This window comes from Eurosta solidaginis, chromosome 2 (assembly GCF_040869045.1).
Source record: "Eurosta solidaginis isolate ZX-2024a chromosome 2, ASM4086904v1, whole genome shotgun sequence".
Lineage (NCBI taxonomy): Eukaryota > Metazoa > Arthropoda > Insecta > Diptera > Tephritidae > Eurosta > Eurosta solidaginis.
Window position 1 is genome coordinate 11,960,833 of NC_090320.1, and position 20,850 is coordinate 11,981,682.

General features: G+C 36.0%; 1 protein-coding gene across 22 annotated transcripts in view; it reads right to left on the minus strand.

Moving 5' to 3' along the window:
- The window catches only part of Nckx30C (solute carrier family 24 member Nckx30C), an 849,440-nt gene that overhangs the window by 311,920 nt on the left and 516,670 nt on the right, over positions 1-20,850 (minus strand). For 20 of the 22 annotated variants that reach the window (XR_010949321.1, XM_067764396.1, XM_067764400.1 and 17 more), the window contains one exon: positions 12,002-12,612. Coding sequence is in view for 21 of the 22 variants with exons in the window: in XM_067764396.1 (XP_067620497.1) it covers positions 12,002-12,612 (611 nt within the window). In the remaining variant the exon portion in view is untranslated. The remainder of the gene's footprint in view (positions 1-12,001; positions 12,613-20,850) is intronic. The other 2 variants (XM_067764408.1, XM_067764405.1) reach the window with 1 other exon arrangement.

A 20,850-nucleotide genomic window follows, 5' to 3' on the forward strand; every position in this document is an offset into this window, starting at 1 on the left:
GTGCAATATTGGTGCTGCATATAATATTGTCGAGTTGGTTACGTTGGATAATAGCTGACGGGTAGGTTCGCCTGGGCCGCTGATGTTTGGCATTATTCACATCAGGGCTCCACTAACGTTTTTTCTCTCATCGCCCTGTAGTGCGCCTTGGTTTTGAATCAAGGTTTACTCCTAAATATTTCAAGAAAAGCTTTGACTTTATTGCTAGCCATTTCCATTCTCATGTTCGTCAGCCATTCCTTTATTCTTCACACGGCGTCATATCATTATGCAGATCCAGCTTCTTGGAAAACATTTTCTAAAATCAACACGAATTGGGTTCTAATACTGAATACTCAAAAAGGTTCAGAGAAGTAATAAAAAGTTCGAAAAGACAGCAACGCCTCAATATTTGTACGCCACTTGGGAGGTGACTTAATGCACATTTGAGCTGTACCAGTTGAATTAGCTGAGCTGAAACAGTTAATGCACCCTTAAGGCATAGCGGTAGCACAATACAGTACAACCGTCTGAACTGAGGCGAGGAGGTAAGGCCATTGTATCTCCCCGTACACTCAACTATGCATTTAATTAAATTCTCTTGCAATCCCAACCATTCATTTATCTTCCTTTCTTTATCCAATTATAAGGCCATAAATCTTCTTGAAATCAGCTGCGGCATTCCTTGTTCGGTCGCCTTTTAATTAGACATTTTTGCTTTAATTTTCACCGAGAAATCACTCTGCGTTGTCATCCGTACAATTAATACACTTTTTCACACAATGGCAAAAATCTCTTATAATTTCAATAAACTTACACTTACACTACTTTAACTAGTTACATCCCTCGGCTACAATGCCATTACGTTTCCGGCTCTGTGTAACAGAGCGTTTGCACATTTCGCTCTGAGAGTTGATTCATCAAGTAATAAATTTCCTTTGCATACTTTCAGGCGTTTATTATTGTAGTATGAATCATTTTTGTTAAATAAATAAAATATATATGTATGTATTCCATATTTGTATACACATATAACTGGCGTCAATATTTCAGTGGCTCCGTAGATTCACAAGCTCCTAGTATTCCTTCTTCTTTGCCGGAGCTTCTTTATTCATTGTAAGCACACGACCGAGTCATACATCAAACAATTTTCCTCCGCATAACTTTCTTCAAGTATATATACTAAGTCAAGTCATCCCTTTTTTAACCATCGGAGCCTCTAGATTTTTCATCGGGAAAGAAGTTGCTGGTAACATTAAGCTCATGAATCACATCGGCCAGTACGGACTGTTGCTATAGGTCCAAAGCAATCTCAGATGGCTGAAGAGCTGATGCATTGTTTTCATCACGATTGTGATGTTACATGTTACAGAAAGTAGGTTGGCGAATACCATAAGCTCACGTGCGTGGCAGGGCTAAATTCTAGAAAAGGTAGAAGCATACAAGGGGCCAAAAAAGTGCTGAACGCCGCGCCATCAAATCTTACTTGCTGGAGATTATTTGCGTGTAGATCGAGACATTTTGAGACAAAGATACGCTAAACAAGTGATAAGAAAACCATACGAGATGTTGGATGAGGACGATTTGAGAAACATGGGTGACGTTTTGTTTTCCACCAAATAACTCAGGAAAGGCGAGCGCGTTGCTAGAAAAGGCCTTAGCGCGAAATTATTTAGCGAATATGACATCAAAACTGTCGTGCGTATCATAAACACTAAGAAGACCGCAAGACCAAACGGGATGTCCAGAGCTTTTGTTTCACATGTCCAACAAATAACTCGCAAATGGTACGTCAAACAGCAATGGTTTTTCTCATTTCGAAGATTTATGGCACCGCAAGTTTATATCGTCTTAAAAATAAGGGAAAAATTTCTGAAACAACATCTATAGGAAGCTATTTATAGAAGATGTAGAGGACCGCGTCGTAAAGCAAAACAACTGAAATTCAGATGATAAAGTTGCTGCATTGTTCGTGGCATTGAAAGGGCCTGCAGCTGAAATCTTACAGACTATCCCAGAGTACGAACGGAACAGTTATGAAGCATTAATTGCCGCTGTCGAGAGACGTTACGGAAGCGAACACAGGAAACAAATCTACCGAATAGAATTGCAAAATCGCTACCAAAAATCTAACGAAACATTGCAAGAGTTTGCGTCGGATGTTGAAAGGCTGGCACATTTAGCGAATGCGGACGCACCCGTGGAATATACCGAAAGGGTAAAAATACAGAGTTTTATTAATGGAATACGGGATATCGAAACGAAGCGAGCAACATACGCAAACCCAAAACTTTTCACATGCTCTGATTAAGGAAACAGCATCGCTTCTGTGGTGGAAAGGACAGACTGGGTGAACACAATATTGGAGGCAATTCGAAGGGAGGCACTGGAACGCTCTTTTAAGGTATAGCAATAATTGCTTTTTTTTAGACACAACCTGAAAGGCTGGTATTCAACGAACGATTCTACTCACGGTCAGAGAAAAGCTAACAGCTGATGTAGGCCAGAACTCGGTGCTGGATCCTGACATCAGACAGACAGAGCAACGAATGTTACTGTGATCTGTCATAACTTAAATTAAAATAGGATTTCTTATGCAGCATGAATCGATGGCTGTCTCATCACGATCTTCAGCTGTGCTCTACGAAATACTTTATACTCATTCTTAATGGTAAGCTCACCGCTTTGGAGCACACTCAAGGAACCTGCGGAAGAGCTGCGTACACTGTAGATACGTCGGCTAGTTGCATATATGGGTGGTCTATAGCCACGTATAGGAAAACAGCCGCATTGATATCAAATTTTGTACTTACATATAACTACGCTACAGAAATCTACGCTGTAAAAAAAACTTACCGGAAGTACTAAATCGCCATCAACGCAGTTCACAGCAGAGGGCAGCTATGAATACCTTCCAGTTTATAGCACGCTTTTAACAGCTGTCGTCCTCAACCTATCCCCAGGCAGACTTATTCATGATAGCCTACGGCTGTCAGCAAAGCGCGAAGCTCAATCTCTGCACCAAATGAGATGATGGTTGCCTCACCCATTATCGTGTGTGCCCATAGGGCTCACATAGCGCATTCACTTATGAACCCGAAGTAATGCTAAATGCAGTATCAGGTCCAGAAAGAATCACGGGTTGTGGGAACTAAGGTTTTAGTTAATACTGGTCAAAGGAGAAAGAGAAGAAACCTAGCCCTTGGATGAAACTTTGTTTATGAATAAAATTTAGTACTTGCGAGAAACTTTATACTGGAGTCAAATATAGTACTTGTATGAAACTTTGAGCTCTATGAATCTTTTAAGTTGTAAGCAAGTTTGTATATGTATGAAAGATTTTATGTATATATGAAGATTTCAATATATTTTCACATTTTTGTTAATAAATAATAATTTTTTATCCTATACTGCATTCTTGGCTTGTCCAGAATGAGCAGAATTAAAAACTATTTTTTGCAATTTACAGTTTAGCTTGGTAAGATGGTTATTTTAAACAAGTAAGGAAGGTTAATTTCAGGTGTAACCGAACATTACATACTCAGCTAAGAGATTTGGAGACAAAATAAGGGAAAATCACCATGTAGGAAAATGAACCTAAGGTAACCCTGGAATGTGTTTGTATCAAATGGAAGGTATTAATGAGTATTTTAGAAGGAAGTGGGCCATAGCTTCTATAGGTGGACGCCTTTTAGAGATATCGCCATAAAGTTGGACCAGGGGTGACTCTAGAATGTGTTTATACGATATGGGTACCAAATGAAAGGTGTTGTGTTAATGAGGGTTTAAAAAGGGAGTGGCCCTTAGTTGTATATGTGAAGGCGATATCGACCAAAATGTGAACCAGAGTGACCCAGAACATTATCTGTCGGGTATCGCTAATTTATTTATATATGTAATACCACGGACAGTATTCCTGCCATGATTCCAAAGGCTTTTGAATCAGAACTTTTTAATTTTCTTCTACTTAGGCTGGGTGCGAGTTCACCTAAATTTAAGTAAACTAATATTCTACTGGTAGATGAAGCGGATTTGGGAGTGTTCGAGAGAAAAGTACTTCGAAAGATTTATGGACCTCTACGCGTTGGCGATGGCGAGTACCGAAGAAGATTTAATGATGAGCTGTACGAGCTATACGCAGACATCAACATAGACCAGCGGATTAAAACGCAGTGGCTGCGCTGGCTAGGTCATGTTATGCGAATGAAAGATGATGCTCCGGCCAAGAAAGTGTTTCTATCGGAACCCGCCTATGGAAGCAGAGGTAGAGGGCGGCCCCCACTCCGTTGGAAGGACCAGGTGGGAAACGATTTAAACTCCCTTGGTGTGAACAATTGGCGCCGGTTGGCGGAGCGAAGGAGCGACTGGCGCGCCTTGTTGGACGGCCATAACCGTTTAGACGGGTAAGCGCAAATTAAGTAAGTAAGTAATATTCTACTGGAACTTTCCAGCAGTGCAATAATTTAGGAAAAAGCTGTTAAAACTGTGTGAGTCGATTTGAAAACCTAAATTGTTTATTTCTGCTAAGAAAATAATAACATACGGGAAATTGGGTATTTTGATGCGTTTTCACGCTTAAAAAGATCGGAGGTCAATTAGGGTCCGCGGTAGGTACGTATCCCATGATAGCAGTTCAAGAATATGCAGTGGCTCCATTTTATAAGGCTTTTTTTTCGAACATAGTGGAGCACGTGCACAATGACGTTTTTCACAATCTCGAATTCAATACAGTGATGTTGGTACCCCTCCAATAACTTCTTTAGGCCAATTAGTGCACTTGGCTGCCAAATATATTCATATTGCGGTCCATATTTGAGAAGGACCCATTTCTTGTGTCGCCAACATCAGCTTGAACAAAATTGAGCTCAGAAACAAAATTGAGTACAATCGATCGGGCCTTAATCACAGCATGGATCATCGCTGTATGATCTATGATTTAATCAAATTGAATGGACAAGAGCCATTTATTTGCATATACAATATTGAAAAATCAATATTTTTGTTTTCGAAATTTGACATTTGTATTTAGGTTGAAAAGTATGCTCATAAAAATTCTAAATTTTTATTTTGCACTGCCTTACCGACAGTTTCCAGTGATTTAGGTTTTTTCTCTATTTAGGTAGAAATTTAGGTCAACTCGCACACAGACTTAATATGGTAGGTGTCACACCCATTTTACAAAGTTTTTTCTAAAGTTATATTTTTCGTCAAAAAGCCAATCCAATCACCATGTTTCATCCCTTTCTTCATATTTGGTGTAGAATTATGACATTTTTTTTCCTTTTTCGAAATTTTCGATATCGAAAAAGTGGGCTTGGTCATAGTCGGATTTCGCCCATTTTTAACACCAAGATAAAGTGAGTTCAGATAAGAACGTGAACTAAGTTTAGTAAAGATATATCGATTTTTGCTCAAGTTATCGTGTTAACAGCCAAGAGGGAGGACAGATGGTCGACTGTGTATAAAAACTGGGCCTGCCTTCAACCGATTTCACCCATTTTCACAGAAAACAGTTACCGGCATAGAAGCTATGCCATTATAAAATTTCATAAGGATTTTTTTCGACTTACGGCATTAAAAGTATTCTAGACAAATTAAATGAAAAAGGGCGGAGCCACGCCAATTTTGAAATTTTCTTTTATTTTTGTATTTTGTTGCACCATATCATTACTGGAGTTGAATGTTGACATAATTTACTTATATACTGTAAAGATTTTTTGTTAAAATTTGACTTTAAAATTTTTTTTTTTAAATTGGGCGTGTTCGTCATCCGATTTTGCTAATTATTATTTAGAACACATATAGTAATAGGAGTAACGTTCCTGCCAAATTTCATTATGATATATTCAACGACTGCCAAATTACAGCTTGAAAATCTTTTAAATTACCTTCTTTTAAAAGTGGGCGGTGCCACGCCCATTGTCCAAAATTTTAATAATTTTATATTCTGCGTTATAAGGTCAACCCACCCACCAAGTTTCATCGCTTTATCCGTCTTTGGTAATGAATTATCGCACTTTTTCGGTTTTTCGAAATTTTCGATATCGAAAAAGTGGGCGTGGTTAGTGCCCAGGAACGTACATACTCAAGTTATCGTGTTTACGCCACCACCGTCGTGTGATGGTAGCGTGCTCCACCTACCGCACCGAAAGACCTGGGTTCAAACCCCGGGCAAAGGAACACCAAAATTTTAGAAATAAGGTTTTTCAATTAGAAGACATTTTTTCTATGCGGGGTCGCCCCTCGCCTGTGTTTAGCAAGCACTCCGAGTGTATTTCTGCCATGAAAAGCTCTCACAGTGAAAACTCATCTGCCTCGCAGATGCGGTTCGGAGTCGGCATAAAACAAGTAGGTCCCGTCCCGCGAATTTGTAGCAAAAATTAAAAAAAAGGAGCACGACGCAAATTGGAAGAGAAGCTCGGCCTAAAATCTCTTCGGAGGTTATTGCGCCTCACATTTTTTTTATCGTGTTTACGGACGGACGGACGGACATGGCTAAATTAATTTTTTTTTTCGCCCAGATCATTTTGATATATAGAAGTCTATATCTATCTCGATTAGTTTATGTCGTTACGGATTACCGTTATGCGAATAAAATTAATATACTCTGTGAGCTCTGCTCAGCTGAGTATAAAAAGGAGTTATGAAGTGGCGTGAAAATTTGCAAGAGCATAGTAAAATCATACAATTTTTCCTTAGACTGCTATACATGAAAAATGAATCGTTCGATTGAAATATTGAAGTTATAATTGCTCTTAAAAATTTTATACAAAAACTTAAATGGTACACATTTTTAATTAGTATCATATTTTTCCTCATTAAAACTTATTCAAAGTCACTGGAAACGATAAGAGTCTTCTGTTATTGTTTCATAATTTTAATATTTTTCTCTCTAATGGAAAACTTGAAAGCTTCACGCTACGCCACACACACACAATTACAACTTGAGTTAACTACTATGCTAACTTGGCAGCGAAAGTGGTGATGCCCTCACGCTAAAATGCATTGCCTATTTATAGGCGCCGTGCATGTCCACGTACTCTTTTATATAAATACATTCACACACATGCATATACATGTATATTGAAGTAATTACTGCAACAGCAACTTGGAAATTGCAATTACATACTTTGCGCATCAAAAATTAAAACTAAAAAACAAAATTACAAAAACTTTGAAACCTTAGCGAAATGCAACACTCAAACAATTCGTCAAACTCAAATTAAGTAAAACTTTATGTCCACGTACATACGCACATATAGCCACTTACATGCATATCTATATGCACATTAGACTGGGTCGATTTATTAACCGATATCGCACCATCAATTTTTGGATAGGATTTGGGCTCAGGAAAAAAAGTTCCACTACGCATACCCAAAAAAATAATTTTCGAGCCTGCGAATAAAAAAATGGCGAAAGGGTCAATTTATCGACCAAAACACTCCCCAAAACCTAACAAATATTTTAAATTTTTTTTTTCAAAAAACTGTTATCGCCAACGTTTTTACAACAACAGTTTTTTGAAAAAAAAAAAACAAAAAATATTTTTGGCCTTTCGCCATTTTTTTTTCGCAGGCTCGAAAATTTTTTTTTTGGGTATGCGTAGTGGAACTTTTTTTCCCGGACCCAAATCCTATCGAAAAATCGATGGCGCGATATCGGTTAACTTTCGTCCATACAAATCGACCTAGGTTAATGCACATAGTTTCAACAAAGCAAGTAGTAAGCGTGCAACATTTTCTTGAAAATTGCATAATACGTGCTCCATATACTACGTCTTCTTATATTTTTCTTCATATAATTTTCCACATAAAATAATTGAGTTTTAATTGCTCTCGATGCTTTTTGAAAATTGTATGAAGTCGTTATATGCGCGTTTCGTCCTTTTTGTTGTTGTTGTAACTACCACTGACTATTCGACCTCTTTCTGTCTAACTGTCTATTCTTTTGTTGTATATTTTGCTCATTATGTGCTTCATCATTTGGCCTGCTCACAGCGTGCGCTACTGTTTTTGGTAAGAGCGTTGGCAATACTTTCGTTTGTGTGTGTTTGTATGTAAATGCATGTTTGTGTTAGTGCAACACCTAAAAATTGTTTTGTAAACAGTCACGATTTTGCTGTAAATGCAACTAGAAAAATTTTTTACAGCAATTATCTGACTTTGGAAACAATTACGTAACCCTACATATATACCATTAGTTATTCTCATCAAGCTAGTTACAAAGTATCTTCTGGAAGTTCAAGTATATCATATGAGAAAAATGATTTTAAGGCTATGTTGTTCACAATATTTTTTTTTGCTATGCTTTTGATAATAGGCGTTTGGTAACGTTTAAGGAACGGTATACAAAAATTTGTATATTGCAATTTTATTGAAAAATGTTTAAAAACACACTATCCGAGAATTCGGAAATTTATATATAAAACTAAAGTATTTGCCAGTCTTGGTTCTAGCAGAAAATTGGTTTGCCTACATTTTAAATGAGGACCTCGCTTCTCCTGTTCACTTCTATTTTATCTTCCTTTTTTTCTTGTCCAACCCTTATTTCCTACCCCGTTCCCCCCATCCCCATCAACTACCACACTCACACCCACTCCAACTCCCACTCTAACTCCCATCTTCTCTCTCATTCTCAATCTCAACCCTACTTCCATTTGCAGTCCTATTCCTACTCCCATTACTATTCCCAGTTCTACTCCTAGACCCGTTGCGGCTCGTTCTCACACTCCCAGTTTCATTATTACTCCCTCTTCCACTCCCACTCTTTACCCTCTACCTTTCTCAATTCCTCATATGTATATGGAATCTCTATACCAAACATTGAATACTTGCTTCACTTGACCTACAAACTTGAATTTCCTCCTTTTTATTAACGTCTACAAAATTATATGGAACTAACGCCAATGCAGTTTTTAGATTTGTAATCAATTTTTTAAACAAGATCTAGATATATAGCTAAGACGTTCTCTTGCATTAAATTATTCCTCCATGTGATGTATCTACTCTCCCAGCCAAGAGTTGTATTGGTCATATTGAGGCTTCTGAAAAAAAAAAAATTGTTGCGTTTTCTTGCCCGTTCCTCCTCCTCTGAATGTTTGATCCCTTCTCCCGTCCATTTTGCTTTACCGATTTTTTTCTTCTACTCCCCTTTTCCTTCCCTATTTCTCAACCTCTCCTTATTTGTCTTCATCTCCGTTCATTCTTTGGCTACCTCTCCATCATATCTTTCCCTCGCACTTTCTGTAGTTTTATCTCCATTTCCACCTTCTTACGTCTCCCTCGCCTCCTCTCTACTTATCTCGCTCTCCTCTTCCTTTTTCCCCTGAATGCGTTTAATCGAAATAGTTTTTCAAATAATTAGCTGGGCAAGGACGTACCCGTATACAAAATTTTAAGGAAATTCCATCATATGTTATTTTTTTTTTTAGAATAGTTCGGCCTCCGGTTCACTTCCATGAAAGATAAGAAGAAACACACATATAGAACGAGTATATGTAAACGAATGCTGGACTTTGGCAAGACACATGCTTAAAGATGTCGAAAAAAAAGTTTTCATTTTTTACTACGCTGTTCGTACAGTCGGCTCCCTGAAGAAGTTAAGTTTGGTACAAACAAAACCACATAGAAGTAATAAAAAAACACTTTGTTTTTTTGCTTCATATACGAGTAAAACGATATTAAAGTTATTTGAAATATACAAAATTACAAAAAAAATATTTAAATTTAAGATTTATTCATTGAGGAGACCATCAAAATTCTTTAAACATTTAATATATATATAATAGGGTGGGTCAAATGGGTCATACTGAGTACTGGGTCATACTGAGTAATATTGTCCATGGGACCATAGGTCTGAAATGAATTTCGAGCCTCCCTAATTTTGTTAGAAAGTTTTATATCCCAATCCAAATAGCGGCTGTCACACATAAAATAGATGAAAATAATTATCAAATTCGAATTAGGATGGGATATGAAATTAGGGAGGCTCGCAATTCAATTCAGACCTATGGTCCCATTGACAATATTACTCAGTATGACCTATAGATTCAGAAACTAGATGCGCACCTGAAGTTTTTTTCCCCCATTTTCCCCATACAATTTGATCCGCCCTAATATATATATATATTCTCAATTTAAAAAAGTTTCAGTGTACATATAATTTTGTATATGTATTGTGATTTGTACTTCAATATAAAAAATGTTGTACAGCCCTGATCATTACATATAGCCATGCCAATCTAATTGGATCGTTTTTGATAATTTGGGACCAAAGCAATAGAAATTCTGGAGGAAAACTAGATAAACTAAGAGCTAATAATACCGCAAATTACAACATCAGAAGTTTGTTAGTGGGCAAAGCAGCTCTAAAAAGAATTGGAGGGCAAAAAAGGCATACACTTGAGATATAGGTAGACGAGTAGATAATTACATTGGGTGGGTTATTGTATTGGGCACTGTAAAGTTTAAATGACTTCCTAGCCTTGACCTTTTTTTCAATACCACAGTCTCAACATCTTAGCAGACTGCAAAAAGCGGAATAAAAGATGCCATCGTTAAATTTCATACACTTTTATTTACCAAATTGGAATTGATTATTATTGTTTATAAGTTTGTATATTTAAAGTTTTCGTTGAACATACTTATTGCCCAAAACGTCAGAGGAATTTCTAATTTGCTCTTAAAGATCAGGGTGTAACAAGGAGTCGTTGGTAAAGTTTTAAAAATCTGTTTAGAAAGTGTTCCTGTGCGTTTTCGCCTTTCAGAAAATTACCAGATTGTACTTTGTTGCAAAATAGATGTTGTACAATGTTATCATACCTGTAAAGGCCAAGGCCCTTTGATGGAAAAAAAGTACGAATTGTACTTTTTTGTGATGGTAATTACTCAAATTTTGTTTACCAAAGAGGTGCGGATGACACGTGCTACCATTGGTAGTACCATTGATATTGGTTTAATTATATTTATTTCTTGATTGTGCGTTATGAGTTTAATAAATTATTACCCCTGATGAAGGTAAGAAGTTAAGCGAAACGTTGGATCATAATAGTGCAGTTTTCCTTGCGCTAAAGCACCTCATTGGTTCAAAATTTTTCTAGTTTCCATTACAGGAAAGGGAAAAAGACTAAAAATAAATATATTGGAAAATAATTATGTTTTTCTTACGCTGAACGAAAATGACTTTCTAACTTGAAGAAGAAAAAAAAATGTGAAATGAATTTTACCTAGGGTTTGTAGTGAATTTTTTAAAAATTTGGAGCTAATACTTGTTTAACATGAAAACTATTTATGTGCAATTTTTTTTCTCATAAAACTACTATGAATTTGTAATGTTTGTGCATTAAGCGCATAAATTTAAAAAAATACAAATTTTCAAAAACATGCAGCTTTGAGTGCGGTGCAATATAAAAACAAAAAATAAATAATAAATTTAAAATAAAAGTGCACGTTACTATGAACAGAAAATTAGAGTTTTCTTTAAATATATCTAGCAATTTTCATACTAACAAATTTTGATGTAAACGGCTTACGAATTTGTGCGCAAATATTTAATTCTGGCTAAAATGATAACAAAAATTAATTTTATAATATAAGCCAAATTTACAAAACTAAAAATTATTTATATGATTTAATCGGGGATTGCCCGTATTGGTTTTTTTTAATGTATGAAAACATTTATTTGAAGCAATTTTAAATTATAAAAATTAAATTATAAATTATAAAAATTGTTTAATTCTACAAGACATATAAAAAAAATATGCAAAAAATACTGTTAAAACACAAACAGTGTATTTTTACGGTTTAGTCATTTGTTTTTACTTGTTTTTTTTTTCTTTTTTTTTGTAATAATACGCGTAACACTGTGTTAGTATCAAATTTACTGTGTATTTGTTACTTTTGTTGTATTCACAAAATTGTGAATCAAATAAAATATTTTATAAAAAATTTTTTTTTTTTAATTTAAATTTTGTTCTTAATTTTCTTTTCATCTTTTTGCAAAAAACTTCCCAACTACTTACTGCTGGCATAAGCTGATCTGTACTTCTGACGCGAGTCACCTTATTTTTTGTTATCAGCCTCTTGACAAAACGTTCCACCTGCACATTCCACTTCATGAAGGCCACATACGCTATATAGATGCTAAATAGTATGAGCGCCTCCCACCAATAGATGAAATTATCACGAAAAAAGTAAATAAGCACCATCAAACTGAGACTATAGAAGGAGCAATCTCGAAATAGTGGCCACCATGTCAACGATAATACGGTTTTGGAGAATAACGCACACATACCGATAACGAAGAGTATATTAAATACAGCCGAACCAACAATTGTACCAATGCCAACATCATCGAACGAGATGAATACACCAATGACACTGGTAAATAGTTCGGGTGCGCTACCGCCGGCTGCCATAAACGTGGCACCGGCTACATCGTCCGTGATGTCCAACTTTTCGATGATCACATCCAGGGAAGGCACGAAAAATTCATCGCACACAATTGCGAGCGCTACAAACATATATATAACGCCAACTATGTGACATATAACAGCACCATTTTCCAGCTGCTCTTTTGTAAAGAGATCCTTGGGGAAGAGCGGCGCTTTCGTCTCATTCGGATGGGTTGTTTCTGTGAAAGAGAAGGAAATATTTAAATAAAAAATTAGCAAATTAGGTTTGTTTTAGTAAAATATTTTTTAAGAATTTCATAAACTAAATTAAAACTAAAAAATATAGACTTAGGAAAATATAATTAGCTGCAATCTATTAATTTTTTCACCATTTGCTTTTTAAAGTTAACAAATGGTTTCGCAAAGAACTCGTAGCTCCGCACAAACTCGCCTTTATGCGTAAAGCTTACAAAAGCTCTCATAATACTTAAGAAATAGTATACCGCATAAAGCTCTTATATTCGGCATATACAGCAGCGCACAGAAAAATAGCAGTGACAATTTTTATCAAATTTGGAACCTCATAACTTTCATAAGTGAAGCTGAACAGTAATGTGTAAAAATTCATAAAATCTGAACAATTCGTCGTATGGGATATATATTGACTTATCTTGTTTGCTTGATTTTCCGACAGGGTGGATAAATGATGTATATTGGAACGATTTTCCGTCATCCCTTGTCAAATTTGGTTTTGAGGCAAACCGGTTTCGGCGTTGTGCCATCATCAGTGTCGATTTTCGTTCTGATCTCTTGTCCTTTGTCTTGTATTTATAGTTCGTAGGTATATGAGCAGGTATTGTCAAATTGATGCTTGTGTATATTTAGTTATGTGTATGTGCTGTGTGTTCATTCAGAACCGAGGGTGGTTTACTAATCGATTTGTGTGGCTGACTGGAGTAGGTAGAAATCTGTGATTTTAGTCGTTTGACCTTCTTTGTCGGTTTTTTGTTTTGGTGTGTTAATTTTTTTGTGTTTATTTGTTGTTGTGTGTTTGTCTGTTGTACCTGTGTGATTAAGTTGTTTCCTATAAACAAGTTTTAAAGGCTCGAATATTGAGTCAGAAATTGTGTTTATCTGTTCGTTTATTATTCTACCGTCGACTGTTTTCTGTTTGTAGATTTCCATTTTTTCGAGTACGTTGAGGCGTCGGCCCTTTTCTTGTATGTGAAGAACCCTAACTGTTTTATTGATGTTTGCTGGGGAACATTCATTCTCGACCATGTGATTCGCGAAGTTAGACTCGGGTATAATGTTTGGATTCCGTATTTTTTTGTTGTAATATCTAATATGTTCTCTGAACCTCGTTCTTATTTGCCGTCCTGTTTGTCCTATGCAACTATGCTGGCATCCGCAGGTAAACTTGTATACGCTGTGGCTGCTAAACGGATTCTCTGAGTTAATGTTAGTTCTTAGTTTTCGCCCTAGGTTGTTCGATGTTTTGAATGCTGTGTTAATGTTGTATTTTTTAAAGAAGTTTGCCCATTTATATGTTGCTTTTCCAGTATATGTCATAGTCATCCAGCTATTATTTTCCTTTTCATTATTTCTTTTTGGTTCTCCATTTGTCCTTCTGAGCTTATCTACTAGTGCTTTTTTATATCCGTTGTTTGCAGCGATATTATATATGACCTCAAGTTCTCTCTTATATGCCTCTTGTGTAAGAGGTGTTCTTTCAAGTCTACGTACCAAGTGCCTTAATGCTGCATTTTTATGCTGTTGAGGGTGATTTGAGGTATTGTGTATTATTGTGTCGGTTGCCGTTGACTTCCTATTTATGTCATAGTTAAATCTTTTGGCTTCTTTATCAATATTTATCGTGAGGTCTAGATAGTTGATTCCTCCGTCTTTTTTGGTTTCCATTGTAAATTTTATATTTCCGTGCTGCTTGTTGAGGTACTCCAGTACAAGCTCTTCGTTATTAGTAGTTAAAACGCATATTATGTCATCCACGTATCTAGCATAAAATGACACGCCTAATTTGGACTTCAACTCCTGTATGTACTTTTCTTCCAGATTTTGCATGAACACTTCCATAAGAATTGCTGATGTGGGGCTTCCCATTCCAAGACCGTTTGTTTGTCTATATATTTTATTGTTGAATTGAAAATAGTTTTGACGTAAAGTGGTTCTTAGCGTATTTTGTGATTTGCATACTTTTCACTTTGTTTTTTTTTTGTGTTATGAACTATTGTTGAGCTAACTATGTCCAAAGTCTCCGATAGTGGTATAGATGGGTATAAATCTTTTATGTCAAAAGATACCAATTTGCTGTTTCTTGTTAGCTCTAAGGTCTCGAGTCCCTTAGCTCCAGAGTATATATTATATATTTGACCGATCTTGACGATTTTTTCAAACAATAACGAATGACATATTGTATATGTATAAGCATCTTGTGAAATTTCAAGATCCTAGCTGTTAAACTGAGGAAGGGATTGAGAAAACCTCTCTATGCTATAGTAGTTCGATTCGGTCGAATACGACAAATGTTTAATCGGACACCCAAATATACCCGCTCACCACAATTTCATGAAGATGTTTCCAAAAATGAGGGACTATTTAGCGTTCAAACCAACAAACAGGCATAGCTAAATCAACTCAGCTCGTCATCCTGATCATTTCGGTGTACTTATTGGTCGGTCTATCTCTTCTTCGTTAAGGACTGACAATTTTGAGATTAATATACCATTTCATTTTCATGGAAGGTATAAAAAGCAAAAAATCAAAAAATGCCACACTTCCAACATTATATTTAAATAATTTATGTACATATATGTAGGCAATGGAGATAATGTACTTGATTATATTTATATGGCAACTGACGCCACCAACGCGCTTTTAAAAGAACGTATAAATATATTAATTTGCATTAGGGTGGTTAAAAAAAAATTTATTGTAATGATCAGAGCTGCTCCACCCCTATACACTTATAGCAGTTATGTATGTCTTTGTTTTGCCCTGAAGAATAGGCACAGATACAAATTCACACTTTGAATATAAAAAAGAAAATGTTGCCCTTACATATAAATTCGATTCATATGAAAGGGCCTGAATTTCATATGAAAGTGCAAAGAAAAAGCACTTCCATATGAAGCCAACGCACTTCCATATGATATTCAAATTTACACTAACAAATTGGACACCAACAGATTTTTCAAAAATATTGTGGCACTAAGAAAAATTTTACCATCAAAATTCTTCAAACATTTAAAATAACTTTTATTTTTATTTTATTATATTTTTTTCAATTTCAAAAAGTTGCAGTGTACATACAATTTTGTATACATATGTATTGTGATGTGCACTTCAGTATAAAAATTTTTGTTCAGCCCTGGTAACGGTATACATTTTCATAATTGCAATGTAGTTTTTTTAAATAAGTATAAAAAGAAATACATTTTTAGACTACTACCATAGCTGCGCAGATTATAGAGAGTATCTACGGTATTTTCGCTGAACGTACTTATAGTCTTTCATGCCTGAGTGATTTTTTATTTACACATAAAAGTTAAGCATTCATAAGGAGTCTTTGATCAAGTTGTACAATATTGGGAGAGTTACAACTTTGATGTGTTAGCAGATATTGCTCCCTGTACGAAGCTTAATATTTTTTACTCAGTACAATCTCGGTCAGCGCTACCACCCACAGAAGCGTTGAGAGAACTCCATCCTCGGGAGTTCCACTGCCCACAAGACGGGTAGTTGTAAACGAACCTATGTTGGCATGTACTGCCCTATTCACTAGCATTGATTTCGTCCATTGGCAGGCAAGGCTGTTTACAGCAGCCCTGTCTAAGGCGGTGGTAATCGCGCAGATTTCTATATTGTTAAAGGCTCCCTCTATATCTGAAAAGGCAGGCAGAGTGTATTCTTTGTAGTTTAGGCATCAATCTTTGGTACCTATGAGCTTATGTAGGGTGGTTTCTGTATACCTACCCTTCATGTACGCCTGTTGTGCCATATAAATCCGTAGAAGACTTTCTAGAACCTTAAGTATGAAGTAGGTAAGGCTAATTGGTCTGTAGTATTTAGCGTATTCATATGATCTTCTGTCTGCTTTAGATAAGACAATGACTTTAAACCGTCTCCAGCTTTGAGGAATATATGCTAGAGCGATGCTCGTTCGATACATTCTTTACAGCCAAGGAATAATAGGCTCAACGAGTTTCTGGAGCATCATCGGAGTGATGCCGTCAAGGCCCGGCGATTTGAAGGGGGATAAACTATTAATTTATTAAATTAAAGCGAATCTTGCCCTTTCCCTGTTAATGACCGAGTCCAGCACCTTGTACGAGGAAAACAGCGGACTATGCGTACCGCGTTAAGATGTGGGGCTACCGCAGTCAGGGAAATGAGTGTTCCTCAGCAGATTCCGTCTACACCCCATCCTGTGTTATCACGAAGTGATCATTGTGCTGTTCCTTGGACAGAATCTTGCTGAGCCTGCACGACACACGGCTCTTGTTAATCGAGCAGAAAGATTGCCAATACTCGACCTTGGCTATTCTTATTGCTTTCTTGTATTTCTTGAGTGCTTCATAGTATGGTTGCCATATCTTAGTTAAGAAGCATTCGTTGTATAGCTTACGAACTTTTGCTCTTAGCGCCGAAAGTTCATCGCTCCACTAAGGCGGGGATTTTTTTCTTTTGGATGCTGATCTGGGTACATTTGTTGTTGGATATTGTAAGAAATTGATGCAGAGTACAAAAAATATAAATAAATAGAAAATAATAATACAAATTTATTATACTGATAATGCTTTTGAAGACTAAATGAAAGGAACTGTGCAATATATATACTGCATCTCATAATTATAGCACACATTTTTCTTGATAAAACTAACTGGTGCGAAGTTTTTTCGATGCTCTTAGAAATAAAAATTAAAATATGGAAAAGTTCATCCTCACTAATTTGACCTGAAAATGTTTCGAATATCTCTCCTCCATTGAATTTACCATTATAAAAAAGCAAAACACTTCCTAGATTGTGCTTATAAAATCAGTTTCAGTTCAAAAATTACTCTCTAAGGGAAAAGTAGCTTCTTAACGAACTTTTTTCCTTTTTGTGCGTGTAAATCTAAGCTAACGGTAATAAAAATGCCACGTTGAACAAAATTAGCTGAAACCGAAAGAGGCGCAATTTTGGAACAAAAAGGAACAAAATTTAAAAATTTGTGAAATTGCAAAAAAATTGTTCTGAGTCACAAAGTTGTTAGCAACTTTTTATTAAATACAGCGGAATACGATAAGAAAATATTTGGGGGTCCAAAATGAAAGCTTTCGGATCGCGAAAGCCGAAAAATAGCTGCAAAGCAAACGCCAACAACGCCACGCTGAGCTGTTCAAAATTGGCGACATTCATGAGAACAAGCGTAAGCAAATCAACAAAATGGATAGTTCTCCAATAATTTGCTGCCCAGAATTGAAGATTGCTCCTTTTTTAACAGAGCGACATAAAAATGCTCGCATTGAGTTCGCCAAGAAACATATGAAAATAGATTTATGTCTCGCCCTTTGTTTGAAATTATATTTTCAGATGAGAAAAAATGGAACATAGATGACCCGAACGGAAATAGAGAATATTGGAGAGATTTGGCAAAGGAGCCCCAAATTTTTTCAAAGAAACATTTGAAGGTAGGTCGGTGATGGTTTGGGGAGCATTTACAGGCAATGCCTTACTAAAGCTGCAGCTTATGAGCTCAAAAATGAAGGGTTCACATTACGTAAATGTATTGCAAAGTAGTCTTCTTTCCTTTTTACGAGCAAACAGTGAAAAACGGTGGACTTTTCAGCTGGACCATGCACCCACACATGTCGGTGGCGAGACAAAAAAATGTTTTTTCTGAAAACAGAGTTCATGTTTTGGATTGGCCAGCTTCTTTACCCGACCGATATACAAAAACGAACAATATAGCTCCACAAGCGAACTGAAGTGTGGCATTGTGGATAAATGGGAGCAACTGGGCGATAATTTACTTTCAAATTTAGTAAATTCTATGGATAATAGAATTTTAAAATGTATTCCACAAAATGGAAATCTAATAAATTGAAGATGTCAATGAAAAAACTCGAATCTTAGACAATTCCTCAAATCTGCTATAGTTATGAAACGATTTTATATACCCAATAAGGGCACTCTTTTAATTTTTGTTTGACGGTAGCATTAATGGAAGAGAGTAATTCGAAAAATCAGTTGAATGAAATCAGTGAAATGAAAGAGGATACGCGGCAGTACTTTTCCACTTTTTAATTTTGATTTTATTGGGTATTCCAAAAATGTCCCAGCAGCTAGTTTTCTAAGGAAAAATGTGCGCTATAGTTATGAGATGCACTTTATACATATGTGTATGTGTAATTGTATAGATGTATTTGAAATGCATAAGTCCATGATAGTTCTTGTTTTTCTATTTCTCATCATCGTCTTTTTAAATATATTTCATTTTTTGTATTTATACATTTCAATTGAATAAAAATATATGCTTATATGTGAGTACATTATGACCGAGAGTCCTCAACGTTATTGCAAAGCATACACCCACAAATATGTATGTATTTAAATATGCTTACTACTTTCAAAAGGAGGAACATTTATTGAGAATGTTCAAACAAGAGTACATATCGCTCATTTGCTGCAACGTCGTCATAACTCAAAAAACACAATTTTTCAGGAGAGCCATTCAAAGATTTTAACTGCCATATGATGAGCATATAAAGGCAACTTTCATTTTTATACCACGTGCTAAAATTTTGACTGGTGACGGAGATTTTTTTTATACAACATAGATCATGGTATTGGGTACGTTTATATGTTATTAACTCAAAAGTCATGTTTTTTGAGTTATGACGACGTTGCAGCAAATGAGCGATATACAAGAGTACTATAAATTTTTTTTCAATACTACAGAATTTTATCATCGCAAGAAGAAGAGCATATATACCAGGCTTGCAATGTCATATCCCGATCGTCCATACTGCTTAAGGTAACGAAATAACTCGTCCAACGGTTATAACATTTCAAATGTTCTCTAACCTTTTTGCGAAAAGTTTAGTCACATGCAAGTATGAAAAATTAATCAAAGAGATCATGGAACGGAGGTTAGGTTAGGTTTAACTGGCCGGTCAAAAAGACCTCAACAACATGCTCAAGCTATGGATGGAGCACTTCTCCTCATTGTAAGATGACGGAGTAACAAAGCGGCGGGTAACGACGGAGGCGAAGAGGTGCAAAATAAAGTCGGACGTGCGCATGCCTTCGGATAGATGATTCTGCAAACCGCACTTAGTTATTGCCGCTGATACATCATGCTCGGTAAAGAATTAAAGGTTCTTAGTATCCAGACTACTTATCATACGATTTCTTAAAGGACGTGCTGGGAAAGATACATCTAGCAGTAGGTACAAACCGTGAAGGTCCAATCTAAAGAGTGTACAATTGATATCGAAAACAATGTAAGCTCAGAAAGTTTCAGAACTTGAATGGTAAATTTAAATTGAAATTTTGGAACTTAATGGCAATTCTCTGAACATAAAATGGGAATTCTGAACTTGAATTGTAAATATTTGAATGTGAATTGTAGTTTTCTGAACTTAAACTGGAAAAGGTTCTGATTGCGAGGAGAATGGTTGCTAAATCCTCCAAATTGAAACTCGGCACTAAACTCGCTTTGATTAAATTGACGACAACAACTTCTTTGTTGTATTATAAATAATTTGATTGGCGGCCACCGTGGTGTGGTGTTCGCCCCTTAACCGCGGTGATCGGGGTCAGCCAGCGGTTTGGCAAACAATTCGAGCGTGTTTCTGGCATTAAAAACTTCTCAGTTAAAATTCGTCTGCCCTGTGTTTCGGAGTCGGCGTAAAACATGAGTGTAGGTCTCGTCCCACCCTTGGAAGAGAAGCTCATCGTATATCTCCCCGGAGCTAAATCGCGCCAATTACATATTTATATTTTTTATTGATAATAACTTTCTTATATTCATATTTTACCCTTGCAACACATATCCATGCCATTCCAAAAACATAATTATCACACCTAGTATATTTTTATTAATTTTTATATTTAACATTTCAAGTTGGTATGGAGATTTACATGGGCGTAAGCATGCACTTTATATTATGTAATATGTAAATATTTTACAACCCATTTCAAATGACTCAAGTTTGAAATGTTGGCTTGAGTGACTTCATTTGTACGCTACATAGAAAAGGCGTGATTTTTGTGATTGATATGTAATTAAGGTGCACTTGCAGGAGCAATCCATAATAAAAGAAAAATAACTTTTTGTTTACTTAGAAAGAAGATAAATACAATTTGCAAGGACACTAAATTGATTTTAGAACTTTGACATTTCCGAAAGGCCGGTGCCAAGTTTGTTTATGTTTCTTCGTTGACAAGAGAAGGCAATGCATACACCTATTAA